At 39.2% G+C, this 19,621-nt stretch overlaps 1 protein-coding gene across 6 annotated transcripts in view; it reads left to right on the top strand.

Moving 5' to 3' along the window:
• Stard13 (StAR related lipid transfer domain containing 13) overlaps window positions 1-19,621 on the top strand; it is a 522,899-nt gene that overhangs the window by 489,816 nt on the left and 13,462 nt on the right. For 4 of the 6 annotated variants that reach the window (XM_047552400.1, XM_047552397.1, XM_047552396.1 and 1 more), the window contains 4 exons: window positions 5,645-7,011; window positions 8,150-8,323; window positions 9,641-9,857; window positions 17,312-17,510. In XM_047552400.1, coding sequence (XP_047408356.1) covers window positions 5,645-7,011; window positions 8,150-8,323; window positions 9,641-9,857; window positions 17,312-17,510 — 1,957 coding nt within the window. The remainder of the gene's footprint in view (window positions 1-5,644; window positions 7,012-8,149; window positions 8,324-9,640; window positions 9,858-17,311; window positions 17,511-19,621) is intronic. The other 2 variants (XM_047552399.1, XM_047552398.1) reach the window with 1 other exon arrangement.

The raw sequence follows: 19,621 nt of genomic DNA, 5'->3' as shown, positions 1-19,621 counted from the left end.
TTGAGATGGCAACAAACTAATTCTTCATATTAAATGCCCAGCTACACACTTTGAACAATCACTATAACCATGAATATATAAGATTTTTAATGTGACAATGAGTTTTTGTTTGTTATCTAATTTAGACTGGATGGACAACAACACTAGTCACAGGAATACTGTATATCTAAAATGTTTCTATTTCATTTTGTTTTAATATCAGTCATCATAAAGAAACTAGCCCTACAGAGTATGCTGATTAGAATGGAATGGGATGTTTTAAAGCAGTTTCAAAATTGAGAGTCTTCCTTCAAATACCTATTATTCTAAATGAAACAGGTTGTTCCATACTTTCCAAGTCCATCTGCCACCTCATCATTAGCCATATCCTATAATTATAAAGTTGTAAATTTAGATCATCTTTATGTGGAACAATCGATCCTATACATGAAGCACTGTGGGTTATGGTAGATAAACCAATCTACCCTGCTCAAAAAGACAAATCCCCAATCTTGAGCTTGGATAGCAAAGCCCTTGTCAAATAGGGACAAATCATTTTAATGCCTATTCTCAATTTCTGTGCCTATCTCACATGACTGGGAAGTTTGGGCCCAGGCAGCCCCCAACCACACCTTAAGTTGCACTGTCTAGAGTCCCTCATTTCTAAATCAAATTGTTCTTTAAATTTTCACAGGAGGTAATGGTTCCTGGATTCTTGCTTATCCTTATTATTATTCTCTAGAAATGTACTCCCTAAATGTAACATTTAGAAAAAGCCCATTGTTCCTGACAGACGTGGCCATTGAGAATTTAGTGGGCTGCCTGGCCTAGGGTGCATGACTGAAATCCCAGCAACTCAGGAGACTGAGGCAGGAGGATCGCAAATTCAAGGCCAACCTCAGCCATTTAGTGAGACCCTATCTCAAAATAAAATAAAAAGGGAATGGAGATATAGCTCATTGATAAAGCACCCTGGGTTCAATCCCCAATAAGGCAAAAGAAAAAAAAAGATACACTGGGCTCTAACCTCCTGAGACTTTGGATCCTTGCTCTGACCATGAGCCCTATGACCATGGGTTGGTATCTTTGGAAACCATATTCCATGGTTAACCCACATTAAGATTATATCTGCCCAAATTCTCAAGGTTATTAATTGAAAGAGCAGTTGAATTACGTCCATTTTATCCTGCATATCTTTTAGTTGATTTTTAAAGTTGGGATATTTTTATTTTTCTTCATGTACTTTCAGCTTATTAACAAGCCTTCCTTCGATTCTGTTAAGATCTTTATATATCTCAATACAGGATGAGCATCCCTTCCAAAATGCTGGGTATCAGATGTGTATTGGGGATATTTTTAGGATTTGAAATACTTGGATAAATGTAATGAGGTACATTGCACATGGGGCCCAAGTCTTTCATTCTAATTCATTTATTTTTCATATATGCCTTATAGATAATTTGTTGGAATATTTTTTAGTAATTTTGTACACAGATGGAACACAATTTTGTGGTATGGAGTTTTCCACTTGTGGTATCAGGTTAACCTTCAAAGAATTTCAGACACTGGAGCATTTTGGATTTTGGATTTTGGGTTTAGTGATGCTCGCCCTGTGTTGCTAGTCCCTAATGATGATAATTACTGGGGGTTTTTGTTTGTTTGTTTTTGTTTTTGGTACCAGGGATTGAATCCAGGGGTACTTAACCATGAGCCACATCCCCTTAATCTCTGGGAGTGATAAATACTTTTATGTATCACTTCTAGGATTATGTAGTGTTTTCACATATTAATTTCACCTGGTTTTGTTGATAAATCATGTTAGAGATGCATTGTTATTATTTTCATTTTACAACTGAAAAAAAGCAGCCTCAAAGAGAATGTCTAGCTCAAGATCCCTTCGTGACTAACCTTATGTCATCTTTACATTCTAAAAGCATGAGTTATTCTTACTCATGAATTTATTCTTAAAATGACCATAACCTTGAGGCATACCTCCTGAGATCTCTCCCTCAATTACTTTCAGTCTTCTGATCACACTCTTTGGTGGAGGTATTCAACCACTTATTAACAAAACTCTAGCAACTTCAAGCATGTATAGTTAGCTAACTCAGTCAACATTATTATCATCCATTGTCTTACTGAAATTCCTATGTTCTGGGTCCATAGTATGTTCATCATCTTCTATACCACTGAGGTCTGAGAATATAATTAAAATTTTTTTAGATGTTGATAGATCTTTATTTTACTCATTTATTTATATGCGATGCTGAGATTCGAACCCAGTGTCTCACACATGCTCGGCAAGCGCTCTACCACTGAGCCACAACTCCAGACCCTGAGAATATAATTAGAGTCTTCATAAATACATCCAACTCTCAGAGATCTGCACCTGGCATTTCTAAATAATCACAAACTATTTGTCTGTAACCTAAAAAAAAAAAAAAAATCAGATGAAATCTGACAATTTCTTTAAAATTAGGATACTTTCACAAATACCATTTAGGAGGCTGCCATGTGCCTGAATACTGGTGCCTGAATACTCTGCCTGGTTCAGAGTATGTAAAAGAAACTTAAACTGTAGTGCAATGTGTTTTACATACTGTAGATCATGGCTCCTTGACACGTTGTCAGATGAATTTAATGGGGCACAAAAAACATGTTTTAAAAAATGAAATAAACTAGACTACAGGTTGAGTATTTCTTATCTAAAATGTTTGGGACCAGAAGGAATTCAGATTTTCATTTTAGGGGGAATTATGAAATATATGCATATACTTAAATGGATATTTGGGGTATGGAACCCAATTCTAAGCATGAAATTTATTTATGTTTCATATATACCTTATACACATAGCCTGTAGGTAATTTATTCAGTATTTTTAGTGTGCCTGTGGTTTGATTGCACCCTATCACGTGAGGTCAGGTGTGGAATTTTCTATTTGTGGTATCATCTAGAAAAAAACACTTTAAATTTTGGAGCATTTCACATTTCATAATTTTAGATTAAGGATATTCAACCTGAATAAAATATGAGTGTTATAGCAAGTTTTTTTTGCTTTAGTGTAATATGTTTATATACCCCGAGTTGTAGTGGAAAATGAATCTCTTATTGTGTGTCACAATCAATACTTTGAAAGATCTTAACACTAGTGGAAAAAACACACTCATAACTGTTTTTATGTCCTTGGGGATATACTGTGATAATTTTATGCTTCTCCTTTAGCAAAAGGAGAAAGGGTAGGTTTTTTCCCTTTGTTTTGTTTTTATTTTTTATTGCTTTGGTTTTTGTTTGCTTCAGTTCAAACAACCTAAATACTGCAGAATTTCCCTGAACTGTTTGCCTCTTTTTTCAGGAGTTTACCACTTTCCACATGCCTCAGTTGGGTTGTAAATGTCTTCCTCTTGGCCAAAGCTAGTGGAATAAGCTCCTAGAGCCCAGCAGACAAGGGGTGCATTCTAGCTCCTATCCTCAGAGGCCAGCTTGGCATCTCTCCTTAACCTAAATATAAGAGTCTTTATCCAACTAGTATGTGGTTTGCTAGCATCAGTAACCAGGTTTGAGAGAGTCCTTGGAACCAGCATTAAATATTATAGTTTCTATTTTTAAATACTATATTTTCTCTCAAAGTGGATCCTTCTTTGGCCTTCTCTAAAACTCTTTGTTGAAAGGACTCTTTGAGAATGCTTACTCAATATCAACTACTTCTCACAGGTTCTTGAAATGTGATCTGAAAATCCAACAACTCAGCCTTCAGCTATCATATTGCCTTATACATAAATGTCCCTCAGATGTTTGTCTTTATGATATTAATCATAGGAAAAGAGGAAGTCAAAAGTATCACAAGGAAAGTCTATGTTGATTCATAGTCCCAGAGTCTTGCCTTTTTTCCATGTGTACAATTATAATTTCTAAAATTCTTTCACCAAAGCTTCATATGACATTTTTTAAAAATTAAAGCTATATTCCTCACTGTGAATTCAAAGTTGAAATGCTTGTCTGTACCTTGACTTTGTGCTTTCTTCCACGTCACACTTGAATGTTGGAATTTAGTTCAACCCAGATAGAATCTAGATTTTGAAAGATAGACAAATCTTTGAAACATTGAAAAATAACAAATAAACAAATACTTCACATTAAGGGACCACTAAATACATTACCTTATTTAATTCCCTCAACAAACCTATGAGGCAGAGCCTATTTTTAATTTATACATAATGGAAACTTACTTCAGAGAGGGTAAGTAACTCGTACACTGTTGCATGACTCTTAACTGATGCCACTAGCACTCAGAACCAGGTCTTAGAACTGGATACCAAAGAAGATTTTTTTTTTAAATTCAGTTAAAAAAAAAAAGGTTAAGCAATTATTATGGGTTTGAGATTGGGAAGGATATAAATATAAGCAAAATAGAGAAAGACAAGCCCTGTTCTTGTTGACCTTCCCTGTATCAATTGAGAGTGGATGCTCAAGCTGAAGGCTGTTGTTCTGGGAAATTTTACATCATATTTGGAGTGTACTGTGGAAAGCCACTTAGTTGTGGATCATGCTGGAGACAAGGATTCTTGCCAGGTTTTTACTGTAATAGATCTAGAGAGAGGTGGCAAGGGCCTAGACATGGGAGTGAGAGTGAAAATATTCAAGAGGGATCATATTTGAAAATCATTTTCACGGACTGGGGATATAGCTCAGTTGGTAGAGTGCTTGCCTTGCAAGCACAAGACCCTGGGTTCAAATCCCCAGCACCACAAAAAAAAAAAAAAAATCATTTTCACATAAGGTTTTGGTGGTGTGCATGGTGAGGAGGGGGCAGGAGCTGATACTTCATTTTGGAAGTAAATTATATGCTCTTGTTCAAGGTCCATGCTTGGCCCAAAGATATGCAAAGATAAATAAGGCCATCTTTGACCTCAGGAAATGAAGACTGTCATTTCTCAGGGGCTGCAAATTCAGGCAGAAACAGGTGAGACCAGTGCGTCTGACGCAGAAGGCAGGACATTTCCAAGCCATGAGGACTGACCACAACTTGAAGGTGTGTGCCCCCTCCAAAGGCATTCCTGAAGAAGGCTGGTCAAGTGGAGCAGCTGTATTAGACTCAGTTCTAATATGATCTCTAGATTGACTCCCAAAATACTACTCAAAGAAATTCAGTACATGATTTTGCTGAATTTATACAGGAAATATACCAAAAGAATCAAGTATGGGAGATTGAGGTAAGGATTATTAGTTTTAAATCTGTTGACATTGAGGTTCCAAAGAAATTAGTTAAAGAATAAGGGTTCCAGGACTCAGCAAAGAGATTTGGGGAAAGAAGTGCCCTTTATAGCAGAGTTGAGCTTCTTTGTGAAAAAGACGACTGCAGGTGTTTTATATTTAGACTGTCTAGTCAGATGGTAATTACACCCTCTTTGTAATCAGGAAAAATTTGTTAGAGAAGAAAGAAGGATTCAAAAATTTTATGAAAATGGAAAGTTGGCAAGTTGAGAAGAGGTCCTCTGGCTGCTGGGGAGAAAGAGGATGTGCAGACAATGAAAGGTGGTGGAGGGACCAAGTGGGGGTGTCCAAGGAACCCAGCATAAGTGACAAGGACGTGGAAGTGCCATGCCTGCCTTGGTTACCTTGCTGCCAAAGCTCCCTGTAATGAGCATCCTCCCTGTTGTTTTCCAGGGTGACGACTCAGATGAGGAAGATCTTTGTATCAGCAACAAATGGACTTTCCAGAGAACCAGCCGCAGGTGGTCTCGTGTGGACGACCTGCACACACTATTCCCTGGGGGAGACAGAAATGGGTCACCAGGAGGCCCTATGATGAGAAACACGACCAGCAGTGAGAGCGTCCTCACAGACCTGAGTGAGCCCGAGGTCTGCTCCATTCACAGTGAAAGCAGCGGAGGCAGTGACGGCCGTAGTCAGTCAGGCCAGTACTGTTCTGACAGCCCAGTCATGCTAGAGGCCACCCTAGTCAGCAGTGGCCTTCCACAGTCCCCGCAAGACACTCTCAACCACCCTTTCCACCCCAAGAATGAGAAACCCAACAGGGCCAGGGCCAAGTCAATTTTGAAACGCATGGAAACACTCCGAGCCAAGGGAGTACATGGGAAGCATAAGGGGCTAGGGCGGACAGGTGGCCTTGTGATCAGTGGACCTGTGTTGCAACAGGAGCCAGAGTCCTTTAAGGTCATGCAATGCATCCAAATACCAAATGGAGATCTCCAGAACTCACCCCCAGCTGCCTGCAGAAAAGGGCTTCCATGCTCCAGCAAATCCAGTGGTGAGAGCAGCCCCTCAAACAGCAGCAGTGGGGTCAGCACACCATGCCTGAAGGAACGAAAATGCCACCAGGAGGCCAACAAGCGTGGGGGCATGTACTTGGAGGACCTGGATGTGCTGGCAGGGACAGCACTGCGGAATACAGGGGACCAAAGCCACACACATGGGTTTCATTCCCAAGAGAATTTGGTGGTGCATATTCCCAAGGATCATAAACCAGGAACGTTCCCCAAGGCACTTTCTATCGAAAGCCTGTCACCCACAGACAATAGCAATGGGGTTAACTGGAGAACCGGGAGCATCTCCCTGGGCAGGCAGCAGGGAGGAAGCCCAGGTGGGAGGGAGCCAAGGCTCATGGCATCCTGCCACAGAGCAAGCCGAATCAGTATCTATGACAATGTCCCCGGCTCCCATCTGTATGCCAGCACAGGAGATCTGCTGGACTTGGAGAAAGACGACCTGTTCCCACACTTGGATGACATTCTGCAGCATGTCAATGGACTCCAAGAAGTAGTGGATGACTGGTCGAAAAATGTCTTGCCTGAACTGCAGACTCATGATGCATTGGGTGGGGAACCTGGTTTACCCCACTTCCCATCTCCTAATCAGATCACCTTAGATTTTGAAGGCCACTCTGTCTCAGAAGGTCGGACAACACCCAGTGATGTGGAAAGAGATGGAACATCTCTGAATGAATCTGAGGCCCCTGGGGTCAGAGAAAGGAGGGATTCTGGTGTAGGGGCTTCTCTGACCAGGCCAAACAGGTAGGTGGCATGTTTTCATAAAATGAGCTTCATTCATTTTGTAATAGTTATGCTCTGTTTATTTGTGTTAACAAACATGGATAGAGAACTTACAAAAAGCCTGATGCCTTTCTTAGGTGATATATGTGACTTGGAATTATTTGAACAGAAGTGTATCTTTTGTACAGATGCAGTAACCAAATCCATGTCACAACACATTTATTTCTCTCTTTACCCTTTATTTCAATATTAGTTTTTTTCAAAAAAATATTTTGGGCTTCATATTTGCAAAACTCTTTACTAGGCATCCATGTAGGAAATGACAGTCCCTGTGCATGGATGCCCCCCAGTATTAGTTAAAAGTGTTTCTACTTCCAAATTTAAACTCTTTAATCCCATGAGAAATATCTGAGATCTAAGGTGTGTCTCTCATAAGTTGTTTTTGCTTTAGGATGCTGATTACAAAACATGTTAAGAGCTGGTTTACAAAGATCATTTCAGAAATACCCTAAAAAATGGCCCTGGCCTGGGAGGGCCTAACTAGTAGAATCAGTACCACTGTCTGTGCTGCTGAGCTCTAGTTGAGGCAGTGTTAAGTCCTGTGGTTGACTGATATGCTGTCATCTGAGCCTGTCACTTTCCGGCTCCATCTGGACATGAACTGGAGTTACATAGAGACCCAGAAGGAAACGTGAAGTGGCCTACAGCCCCCAAATGCCTGAGAGCACGCCTTCTCTGCCCACCATCCTTCTGTATGTCTGTCTCCGTCTTTCTGTGTCCCTCTCTGTCTCCTTTTCCTTTTTCTGTGTCTGTCTTTGTCTCTATCACTTTCTTACACACATACACACACACACACACACACACACACACACACAGAGTCTCAGGTTCTTAATATTTGGGGAATTAACAAAAATTTATTTTATCATTTATTTAAATCTCATAATGGAATTGATAATATGATACTTTCCATATTTTTCCAACTTGGAAAAAACATTTCTAATATTAATTCTGTACATTCCTGTTGTTGATTCCATTTGTTCTGTGATTCACTTGGCTCAGAAATGGTTTTGATTAGCTGCTTATAGATGAGGGATATCCTGTGCTTCCCAGTAATGAGTCCACTTTGTGACTGGCTTCTCTGATGGTCTTTCTGCTCAAGGCGACTCCGATGGAACAGCTTCCAGCTCTCCCACCAGCCCCAGCTATCCCTGGCATCACCCCACATCAGCAGTCAGACAGCTGGCCAGCTGAACCTACTCCAGCGCTTCTCACTGCTTCGCCTCACAGCCATCATGGAGAAGTACTCCATGTCCAACAAGCACGGCTGGACATGGTGCGTAGCACGTTCACGGTGAGATTGTTCACTCACAGCTAAGTATGCGATTGCAAAAGCTGCAGTGTTTGCATTCTGATGTCCGAAGAATCCATTCACTGCCTGCCCTGACACTGTCCTGGAAGTAACCCACGGAGTTCTGCCTTGCTGTCTGCCTTCTGGGCAACCACAGCTCGGGTGTGATAGAGCCCGCAGGAAGCATTGCTTTATTTGTAACTCTCAGTTGGTTTCCAGGGAAGGCAGTCAGACTCCAAGACAGAAAAAGAGACAAGTAAAGGGTGATTAATTGTGAACAGAGGAATTAAAAATATACTGGCTATAAAATAATTCTGGCAGTCTGCAGAGAAACATCTGTCACTTGTACCTTCTTGCCCAATGCAGAACTCACTACTTAGAGCATTGATTGATTCAAAGTGCATTTGATTCTTCAAATATATTTCTGCTTTTATTTCATTTGCAAATTAAAATGAGAATATCCAGTAAACCTTTGTAATTAAGGAATTAACTTAAAAGCATATGTTGGAACTTGTATTTGGATCTATTGTAGATGATTTGGTGAATTTGAAAATGTGTCAGTGATTGTCCTGTGTTATATATTATGTATGTAGATGAACCCATGGTGCTTTTATAAAAAATATGTTAGAAGTTTATAAACTGCATGGTAAAATCAATATCTGCTTATGTATTAAAATTCCTTTTCAAAAATGCAGCTGGCTCCAGAAAACTAAGAACATAACCAAAAAAATGTGGTTCATCTCCTCTCCACTCATTTTTCCCCCAATTCCAACCACACTTCTTCCTGTTGGAATTTTTTTAAAGTTTTTTTATTTTATTTATATGTATACATATATATATATATATATATATATATACACACACACATATATATATACACATGTATGTATTTAGTTGTGTATAAACACGATGCCTTCACATTATTTTATGCAGTGCTGAGGATCAAACCCAGTGCCTCACACATATTAGGCACATACTTTACCACTGAGCTACAGCCCCAGTCCCCCACTGGAATTTTTACATATGTTTTATTTTATTCTGTAGCAGACTTTCAAGTGTTCATCACTTGGGAGATGGGTCAGTCACAATTAAATTGGAAAATTGTCCATTTGACCTGAAAACAAAGCTACAAATACATTCTGCTAACATGATTCATGCTGTTTAATAGACATAACAGTGTGGGCAAGGGCCACACATAGTACTGCCATGCAAAGTGATTAATATAGAAAGAAAGTTTAATTCTCCCTGTGTCTTTGGGGTATTCCAACAAGAGCTTGGCTTCCCTCTCTCTTGCTTCCACAGCCTCTCCCCACGGTGTGCCCCAGGGGGCTTGCATGACCTGGTTTCTGTGAATTCTAGGTCAGTTCCAAAGTTCATGAAGAGGATGAAAGTTCCTGATTACAAAGACAAGGCTGTCTTTGGCGTTCCTCTCATAGTCCATGTCCAAAGAACGGGACAGCCTCTGCCTCAAAGCATTCAGCAAGCACTAAGATATCTTCGTAGCAACTGCCTTGATCAGGTATGACTGTAAACCAAACTTAGACTTGGATTGAAGGAATGCCAGCCTGAATCATATCTCTACTTTCAGGCAAGACCTGCCCCACCAAAACTAAAAGGCATCGCAACCTTTATATCTCGAAATTTAATTTAACTAGGCTCAATTCCTGCTAAGCTGTGTGAGGATGTTTCCTCATGGCTACTGGGGTAACACCCTGAGGTGACTGCAGAAAGTTAATGTTAATAATTTGTACCTGTGATGTCTAATTTACATTCCCTAGAAACTGGAAGGTAAACTATGTACTGCATTTCTTTTGTATTTTTGGCAGAGGTGGGGGTTACTGGGGATTGAACCAGGGGCACTTTACCACTGAGCTACATCCACAATCCTTTTTACTTTTTATTTTGAGAGAGTGTCTTGCTAAGTTGCTGAGTGTCTCACTAAATTGCTGAAGCTGACATTGAACTTGCATACCTCCTGCCTCAGCCTCTTGAGTGGCTCGGATTACAGGTGTGCACCATTGTGCCCAGTTTGCATTTGCTTTTTAATTATAGTCTCAGTGCCACCACTAATTTCACAGCATGCTCTTATCCTTCTCATATTGTTTTTGAAAAAAAGAATTTGGTTTTTGTGACTCCCTTTATTAATTTTTTGAAGCAGCATATGACTAGGAAAGCTTAAGCCAAAGACAGATTTATTTACATCTTTTTGAAATATACAAGTAAAATATGAAAACAGTATGATCTAAATCAAATATTCCTATTTCTAAAAGAGTTGATTAAAACTTATGTTATACATAATATTTAGAGATTATTTTCTGCTTCTGGGGCTATTTGGGGACCATAATAATGGTGGACTGTGATTATTCTATAATTTACAAAACAAAGCCTTTGCTTCTCCATGTTAACATCCATTAGTTTCTTAAACATTCTGTCTAAAATAAAAGTCATGTACCTGCTCCATAAATTACAACCTTGAGTAGTGGGTATATTTGCAGGCAACAAAGTAACCATCTTTGTTCACCATACTCTCTAGTGGCATGCAGAGAATCTGTACTAACCTGAGATTATTCAAAACTTTTATTGATTTGCCCTTGGTCATGGCTCAGTTGATACAAGTGAGCTATGCTACATGAGTTCAAAGATCTTGGCAATTGATTCTTATAGAAATACCAAAACCGAAAGCACACATAGAGGCAAGATACTGGTTTTCAGTGGAGCAAAGTTGGAGTAACTTTGTCAATTGAAATCATCTTTGATTTAACTGGATGCATGATATCCTTCAATCCTTTGCACATGTAATCTAGAGAATATACTGATATATTTTTTTGCATATTTGTATGTCATTGTAGAAGGCAGGGTGGCTGCTATTGTTACAATGATGATGTTTTGGTTTTGTGAAAACAATTTAATAACTTGCCTCTTATTTCTCAGAAATAAGAGCAACAAACTGTTTAAAAATAGGATACTATGACAGAATATTTTGCTCCAAAAGTATGACCACCTATTGCTATCAGCAAAAACTCTATTAAGAAAAAACTGTTAGTTCAGGAATACCCAAAGGAACTATATAGTCCATCTATGCCATAAGTTGAATAATAATAACCTTTCTTGACTATCTAGCATGTTTCAGGCAACTGTACTCCAAGTTATGCTTTCCTGCCTCATTTAATCCCATATCCACCTTGGGTAGTTTTAATACCCCAGCCTCCATTATGGAGCCAACACCTGCTTTAAATCTGTCCAACTCCAGAGTTTAACTCCAGTGTTTAGCCACTGCACTCTACTGTACTGTTAGAATTGCTTTTCCCTGTGAACTTTGGGGTGGCTCCATCTCCAGCATTGAGGAGCACTTTAAGAGTTGGTCCTAGCCAGGCATGGTGGTGCATGCCTGTAACCCCAGTGCCTTGGGAGGCTGAGGCAGGAGGATCACAAATTCAAAGCCAGCCTCATCAACAGTAAGGCACTAAGAAACTCAGTGAGACCCTGTCTCTAAATAAAATACAAAATAGGGCTGGGGATGTGCCTCAGAGGTTAAGTGTCCCTGAGTTTAATCCCTGGTAACCACCCCCCATTAAAAAAAAAAAAAAAAAAAAAAAAAAAGTTGGTCCCATACAACTCATTGATGAATCTACTGTTCATATTTTGTTGACAGTTTTGGTCATTACATCCTGTAGTGTCCTCTGTGTGAGAATAGGAGAAAGAATTTTATTCTCAGGTGCTATCCAGCTCTTGAAAATAGTGGGCTTCTTTTGAATAATTTGTCTGCTTTTTATATTATAGACACGAGGCTCATTCAGTTGGGTGTGTTTTTCTCTCTGTACTGTCTGCTAGAAAGCTTGGAGCCAAATGCATATTCTGCCTTAGTAAATATAGACAACTTTTTAATGAATTTTCTGCATCAGCCTCCTATCTAGTTCCAGTTACTATTTTCTATCTTTATTTTCCTCTTGCTATAATTTCCTATTATCTTTAATTTGATTGTATCTTATTATATTTTATATATCATTGTAAGTCACCTTAAAACCTTCCTTGAACAAGGTTGGGTATAAATAAATGAATTGTAATACCACTAGTCTACTTACCACCAGGTCTTTAGTGTAGAATGGTAAGAGGAATTCCCATCCAGTGCAGGCTTTTAATAATATGCAACACCAGTATTACTGCTTTGATTGGACCCAATCTCCCTTTCAAAGCACAAGTTGCATGGAGAGAAGAAAGTCATAAATAGAGAGGAGAGTGGACACCAAACCTTTCTCCACCCTTGCTCACTGACTTGTCCCTGATTTCCATCTAAAGTTCCTAACTAATTTTTAAGTCTGGAAGAATTCCATTCTGTAAAACTGTACAGACAAACCTTTGTAGGAAAGAGATTCATTTCCAGGACATAAAGACTGACTCTAAATATAACCAGAGTGAACAAGGCAATGTTTCTCTTGTTATCAGTCACAAGGAAGAATCCGTAGAATGTCAAAGGAACTTTTGCTTTAGTGAATTCCCACCCTAATCCTAGCAGGGTTTCTCCTGTCTTATATGTCTCTCTCCTTCCTTGTCTCAGTGGGGGATCATGCAGAGGCCACCCTTTAGGTCCCTGTGGGAAAGGAAAGTTGTATAAGAAGGAAACTGAGGAAAACTAGAGAAACGAAGAACCCCAGAAGAATCCAAGTAGAAAAGGAAGACTGTCCTAGAGAATTAAGAGCAAATAAAAACTAATGAATCTGAAAAGAGAGGGAATCAAGAGAAAAAAGGAAGAAAAGAAACATTAGATGAATGTCCCTTCTATGCCAGCAGCACCTCCTTGGAGAAAAGATCCAGGTCTGCACAGGACCTTGAAATCTCAGCCCTACTCATAGAAGATCAGAAGGTCTCCAATATCCTTCTTCTAAACCACACTTGAGCAAGAACCACCATCCAAGACCTGCCCAAGGCTCTGGCCTTGATCTCAGGGAGGGAGGATTCCTACAGGGAGCCCGACCATTTCCCTTCAAGCCCAGCATTCATCTGGAACATAAGCCCTCATCACAGAGTTGATTCCAGCCCCACAAAGTCCTGAAACAGTGCCAGCATTTCACCTCCCACACTCCCCAGTACAGAGCAGTTTATATATGATGAAGCATAGCTTATCCATTTGCTCCCTTGCAGATGGCTGTAGATGAAATGAGGAAATTTAGCCTTCAATTACAAACCATTTGTATTCAGACATAGCAGTGTGTAAGAGGAGCCTTGTTTTGTTGTCTGCACTTTTATTTCTGCTCTAAATCAATGGCGCACAGAAGCAAAGGTTATACTGGTTCCTAATGAATATGAAGTCGGCTCAGTGCTCAAAATCAGAACCCGCCGCACACTCTTCCTATGAATCTCTCCCTTTCTGAGTAAAACCAACCTTTCTTCATTAGCTGAGCACATTTCTAAAGAAAAGGAAATGGAAGTCCTGATAAACATCATTAAGCCCTGAAAGGATTAGCATAAACAGGATGCCAAGAAGGAGATTTAATATTATTTAGATGAAATTTGAATTGTAATGCAGCACTCATGCCCAACCGCGCCTTCTAATGGAGCAGTAAGTTTTATAAAAACCTAATTATGCTGGGAAGGCACTCCATGCTCAGTGCTGGGGTCCTCTACTCGTCACTTCACCTATCTCATACATAACAAAGGATGCTCTGAGACCATCAATTTAAATCATACCCTCAGCCCTTGGTTTCTCAAAGGTGGGTTTTTAGGTGGAAGACAAAAGAAAGTAGAAAAAACTAGACTAAGGGAAGGAACATTATGCATCATTCATTCTTTCTTTCTTCTTAAGGTGGAGAGAGTGTGCAGGCAAGAAAGATGTTTATAAAATGAATTTTGCATTGCTGACTACCATTGTCTCCTTTTCATAGAGGATATTTGAGCTGGGCTTTGAAGGCATATAAGAGCAGGACCTGTTATGTAATTTGTGGGACCCAGGATAAAATGAAAATGTGTGATTCCGTCTTCATGTATTATTGAGAATTTCATAACAGCAACAATAGCACATTAAAGGCTTATGTGACTGCCCAGGTTCCCCACCTGCTAAGCAACAGACACAAGAGGTAAATGAAAGACATGTAGCCCCTTTTGAGTCTTGTGCAGAGTGAAGCTGAGGGAATCTGAGTTCACCTCCCACCATCAGCAATGATGATGGTGCCCTCAGAAGCAACAGGTTTCTTCATTCTCTATTTTTTACCTAAAAAAAAAAAAAAAAAAATTATAGTAAAAAAATGCAAATTAATCCCTGTGTTGAAAACTTTTTGAAAAAGAAATGACTATCACCAATCACTTATACCACCGTGCAGTCTTGTTCTATATGGACAGTTAAGAGGCACTTTTCTTTGGTCTCAGGACCCCTACACCATTAGAAGTACCTTCTGCCTACTGTATCCAGATGCTGTTTATAGCAACTAAGAGAAGCCTCAGTCCAAAATAGCTTGAACATTAGGAAATTCATATCTCACATACAGACAATAATGAGTCAGAAAACAGGGCGGTGCCAGGTTACTTCATTCATCAGCTCATCAATATCTTTGGAGACTGTGGTTCTTTCCATCTTTCCCTTTTGCCATCTTTAGCTATTATATCTAAAATCTAGTTAAATTTGAGACCACCTTTCCTTTATTAGGTTTAGGACATTTCCTCTGGCTTCCAACAAAAATCCACAGAACACACAGATATTTCCCATGTTTCTGGAAGGTAAGGGCAGGGCTGGAATGTTATTGTCAGAATTTGAAACAAAACAAATAAATCTCTGACAACCCTTGAGACATCCTCTGAGCTCTCAGTCAGAACAAGCAGCTCAGAGTGTGCCACTGGAGAGCCCCAGACATGTCTAAAAGAATTAAAATAACAATATTTGCCAAAAAGAGAAAGAAACTTGGAATCCAAACAATACAAAGAAAACATCCCTAGGATGTGTGTGTGCTTGCACATCAGTATGGACCCAAAAACAGAGCTTGAAGGACACAGTAGACAAGAGGAACATGCTCAGCAATTTAAACACAAACATTCTTTTTATAGATCTAATCAATATTTCTCTGCTGTTTAAAAAACATAGGGATTCTTCTCAAATGGAATAATACCAACTCACATAAGGATAAATATTTGTGACTTACACTTAAGAATTCACCTTTGGGGCATTGAGATTCTGAGAACTCCCATGCAGTGCAGTTCTGTGATGTACACAGTCCTGGGCCTTCTTCCAGAATAAAAAACTCAGAGATGTAAACAAACAAAAGATGCATCTCACTTTAATAATCACCCATCTGACATCTTATATTTTTCTTTTGACGATGCATGCTTTCTTCTCATGCACTTTGATGAAATATGGAAAAGTTGCCAGATGAAGGAAGATAAATTTTATTTAGGTTATTTATGGAGAATCAGCTAAGTATGGCAAAGTTTTCCATTTTCTAGATATTCCAATCTTTAAGAATAAAAATGTATTGAAAATTTTAAGTGATAATATGTCTGGATATACTGACCTATAAAATTAGGATTAGGATGATAAGCCTTGGAATGCAAAGAAGTTTTGCTAAGAATTCTGTTTTTGTGACCACAAAAAGCAGCACTGTATAATTTCCCCTGTGATCCGTGCAACTGACATATACAAAAGCCTGAGTGTTCTCTAATGGCTTGGAATTCTTCCTTTGCTTTTACTGCAGTTTAAAAGAATTAGGGCTGCTCTCATTTATAGCAACAATCATGAGAGCCTTTGTCAGACACCTGAACTTGGGTCAGGGCCCAGGTGTGATCTTGGCACACAGCAGAACTGGTGAAACAACTGTGCTCATGTATTTCTTCAATGCCAATTCTGGTGTCACTACCTACCATCCAGCCACTTGGAAACATTCTCACCTTGCATTGCAAAAGTGGGCCAAACCCAGAACCACTGAGGAATGAGAGGAGAGAATAAGAATCGAAAAACTGAGTTCTGAAAAACTTGATGCCTTCTAGGTATTTAAAATTACCAGACATTCTTTCACTGTACACCAGAGCTCCCAGGAAAACTCAGTTCTTCTTATGGATAAGAAGCAAGTCCAGGGTGGGGAGGGCTTCTAGAGAACCTGAGCTTAACCTGCCCAACCATGCCAGGATCTTCACTCTTACAACAAAGGCTCTGCTTACCTCGCTCATTCCTATCAGGACCATTACTTTTTGGTGTCTTATTTCTCTGTTTATTTGTCAAGCAGGGAAGTGTTTAAATCCTAGATATGAAAAAAGGATTGATAGGATCATGTCTGAATAAAAGCCACCCATGTGTCATTCTCAATAGAGGGTCTACACACAAAACCAAGTGGAGTAGTAAGTGCCAGGCATACGAGCCACATACATCACAGATGCCAAGGATTAAGCAAATAAGACCCTTAAATCAAATTATGTACTTATAATAATATTTCCTTGCATGGACATATTCCCTATAGACTTCTCCACCAAAAGGGTACTGAATATGGTTGCTTATCTCGAACCCTTCCATTCACCAAGCACCTTATTCCCAGCAAATTCTCATTGCTCAGACAGACTTTCTCAAAATCCCCATGAAAGTGTAAATGCTAAAGGGCAGGGAATTTTGTCTGCTCTGCTACCTAATGATTCTTAGCAAAAGAATTCCTGGCACATAGTGGGTACTTAATCACTTCTTGTCAAATAAACGAAAACAATAGCAACATCTACAGTGTACTAAGACTCTACAGGTCACACAGCAGCTTCATATGTTTTCTCATTTAGTCTCCACAATAGCCCAATGCCATGGGGTGTTGTTCTTACCTTCGTTTCTTAGGAGAAATGTCATTGTTCAGCTACTGCCTACAGTAGCAGCAGTAGTATTCAGAATTGTGAATAAGAATGCAATTCCAGCTCATTCAGTTCCGGTCCTAGGCCTTCTGGGACAACCAGTGTTGGGAGGAAGATGGTGTTGGGAAAAAGGTGGCTCAGCTAACATATCCTGATGGCTCATTTCAGGTGGGTCTTTTTCGCAAGTCGGGAGTGAAGTCTCGGATCCATGCTCTACGTCAGATGAACGAGAACTTTCCTGAGAATGTCAGCTATGAAGACCAGTCTGCTTATGATGTGGCAGACATGGTGAAGCAGTTCTTCCGCGACCTCCCCGAGCCTCTTTTCACCAACAAACTCAGCGAGACCTTCCTCCATATCTATCAGTGTAAGTGGGGGTCATACCAGTGCTCTCATGTGCATCCAGCCATTAAAAAAAAAAAAAAAAAATCCCTATAGATCGAATTTTAGCACATGAATCCAAAAAGAAGTGTGTAAAAATTATAGTCGTACTCTCCTCTCCAGAAATAATCTTTGTTCTGAGTTTGGTGTAGAATCTCCACACCATTTTTTTATGCACTGGAAAATACCTTTTTGACATCAAAATATTCCTTTTCAATAGGTCTTTGTGTAAAATCTCAAATTAACTTTCAATAATATACTTTAAAGAAATTTAAAAGGAAAAGGGGACATGGTCAAATTTATTTTGTATATTGGTATTTGTTAAAAATTTATTTAATTTTTTTAAAAACACACATTTCCTTGGGATATAGGAAATTTAAAGCAAATATGTTAAAAAGACTAGAAATTTTTTAAAAAGCAAATATATTTTAATTGGTGAAAAGCAAACAAACCAAATCAGTGCTTTTAGCTGAATGTAACTAATTCATATTTTCACTTGGAATTTTTTAAATAATGTTAAATCAGTATTCTCAGAGCAAAGTCACTATAATTAAAATAATCATTCAAAATAAAAATTGCTGATTAAAAAACCTGTGCTGCCAAAGGTAGTTGCGAAGAGGGGTGACTAGAAACAAACACGTAAAGCTGGATGTGATGGCTCATGCCTATCACCCCAGTGACTTGGGAGCCCGAGGAAGCAGGATCAAAAGTTCCAGACCAACTTAGCCAACTTAGCAACACCTGTCTCAAAATAAAAAAGAAAAGAAAAAGGGTTGGGGATGTAGCTCAGTGGTAGGTTGCCCCTTTGTTCAATCCCCAGTACCATAAAAAAGAGGAAGAGGAGGAAGAGGAGGAGAGGAAGAAGAAAAGACAAAAGAAAGAAAAATGTGAATCTTTTCTTGATATGATAACATTGGAACTATGAATTATTTTCATGGCCCAAGTCTCAATTCCTTAGAGGAGGGGAAAACAATCAGTTGACCTGTGGACTTTCAGTTTACAGCAAAATATGCCCAAAATGGGTCTTGACATGGAATTGACCCAATTTGAAGATCCCCGCTGTAGAGATTTCTGTGTTTAAAGAGTGTATAATATTACAAATTCAAAAAGGATTATAATTAGTACCACTTGTGGAAACAGAATAAAGTGGTGACCCACTAAATAAATATTATTTTGTGCAAGTGAATAGGTTAAATTGAATTCATGATACAAGGTGCTAGAGCCTAAACATGGAGTGTTTGTAATGGTGCTGCTGAGAGGTCAAGCACCATTTTCAATTAAGCCTCCCTATGGCTTGGAAGTATCGCATATGAGTCTTGACATTTAATCAGTTCTGGGGTTGAAGTTGACACTAGACTACATCTAAAGTTAGATTATTTCCAAGAGATAAATGTCTTTGGCTCTTTCTGAGATATAACCAAAAAGCCAGATCAAAGCAGGGCTTTATTTTAGCTGAGCAAACATTTACTGAGCGGGGATTATGTACAGGCTCTGTGCGTAGGGCGGCAGGGCATATGGATGATGCATGAGACTCATGCTCTGCTCTTAAGGATCTTACAACTGAAAGAGCCAAGACATGACCATAAATGACTGCAATGCAACAAGGTGTGAGAAATTACACAAAAAGGTTACAAAGACAAGTCCAAGAAAACTGAGATGAGCAGTGAGAACTTGGAGGAAGAGAAAATGACACCCAAAGGTTGAGATATGTAAGGAACACATGCTGGATGAAGCAAGTGGCATGAGCATGTGCCAGAACAACTCAGGATATTTGTCTATCTGTCCTCCATGGGTACTAAATGTGCAATGTGACACCAGATGACACTGAAAAATTAGGCCAGGATCACACAGGAGAGCATTGAAAATTGGAGCAAAAGGTCTATATTTGATCCATTAAGCACTGGGGAACCTTCAGGTGTTATTGAGAGACTTGTCAGTTATGATTCTTTCTACTATAAAGACAACCAAAAGTTCAACAAACAACTGTTTAAACAATAAGGACATTTTATTATCTCACATGACAAGAAATTAGAATCAAAACATTTCGGTGTTAGGTAATTCTGCAACCAGTGATGCCAGGGCAAAGTCAGCCTCTCT

This window comes from Sciurus carolinensis, chromosome 5 (genome assembly GCF_902686445.1).
Source record: "Sciurus carolinensis chromosome 5, mSciCar1.2, whole genome shotgun sequence".
Taxonomy (NCBI): Eukaryota; Metazoa; Chordata; class Mammalia; order Rodentia; family Sciuridae; genus Sciurus; species Sciurus carolinensis.
This window is presented reverse-complemented; position numbering and strand designations above follow the sequence as displayed.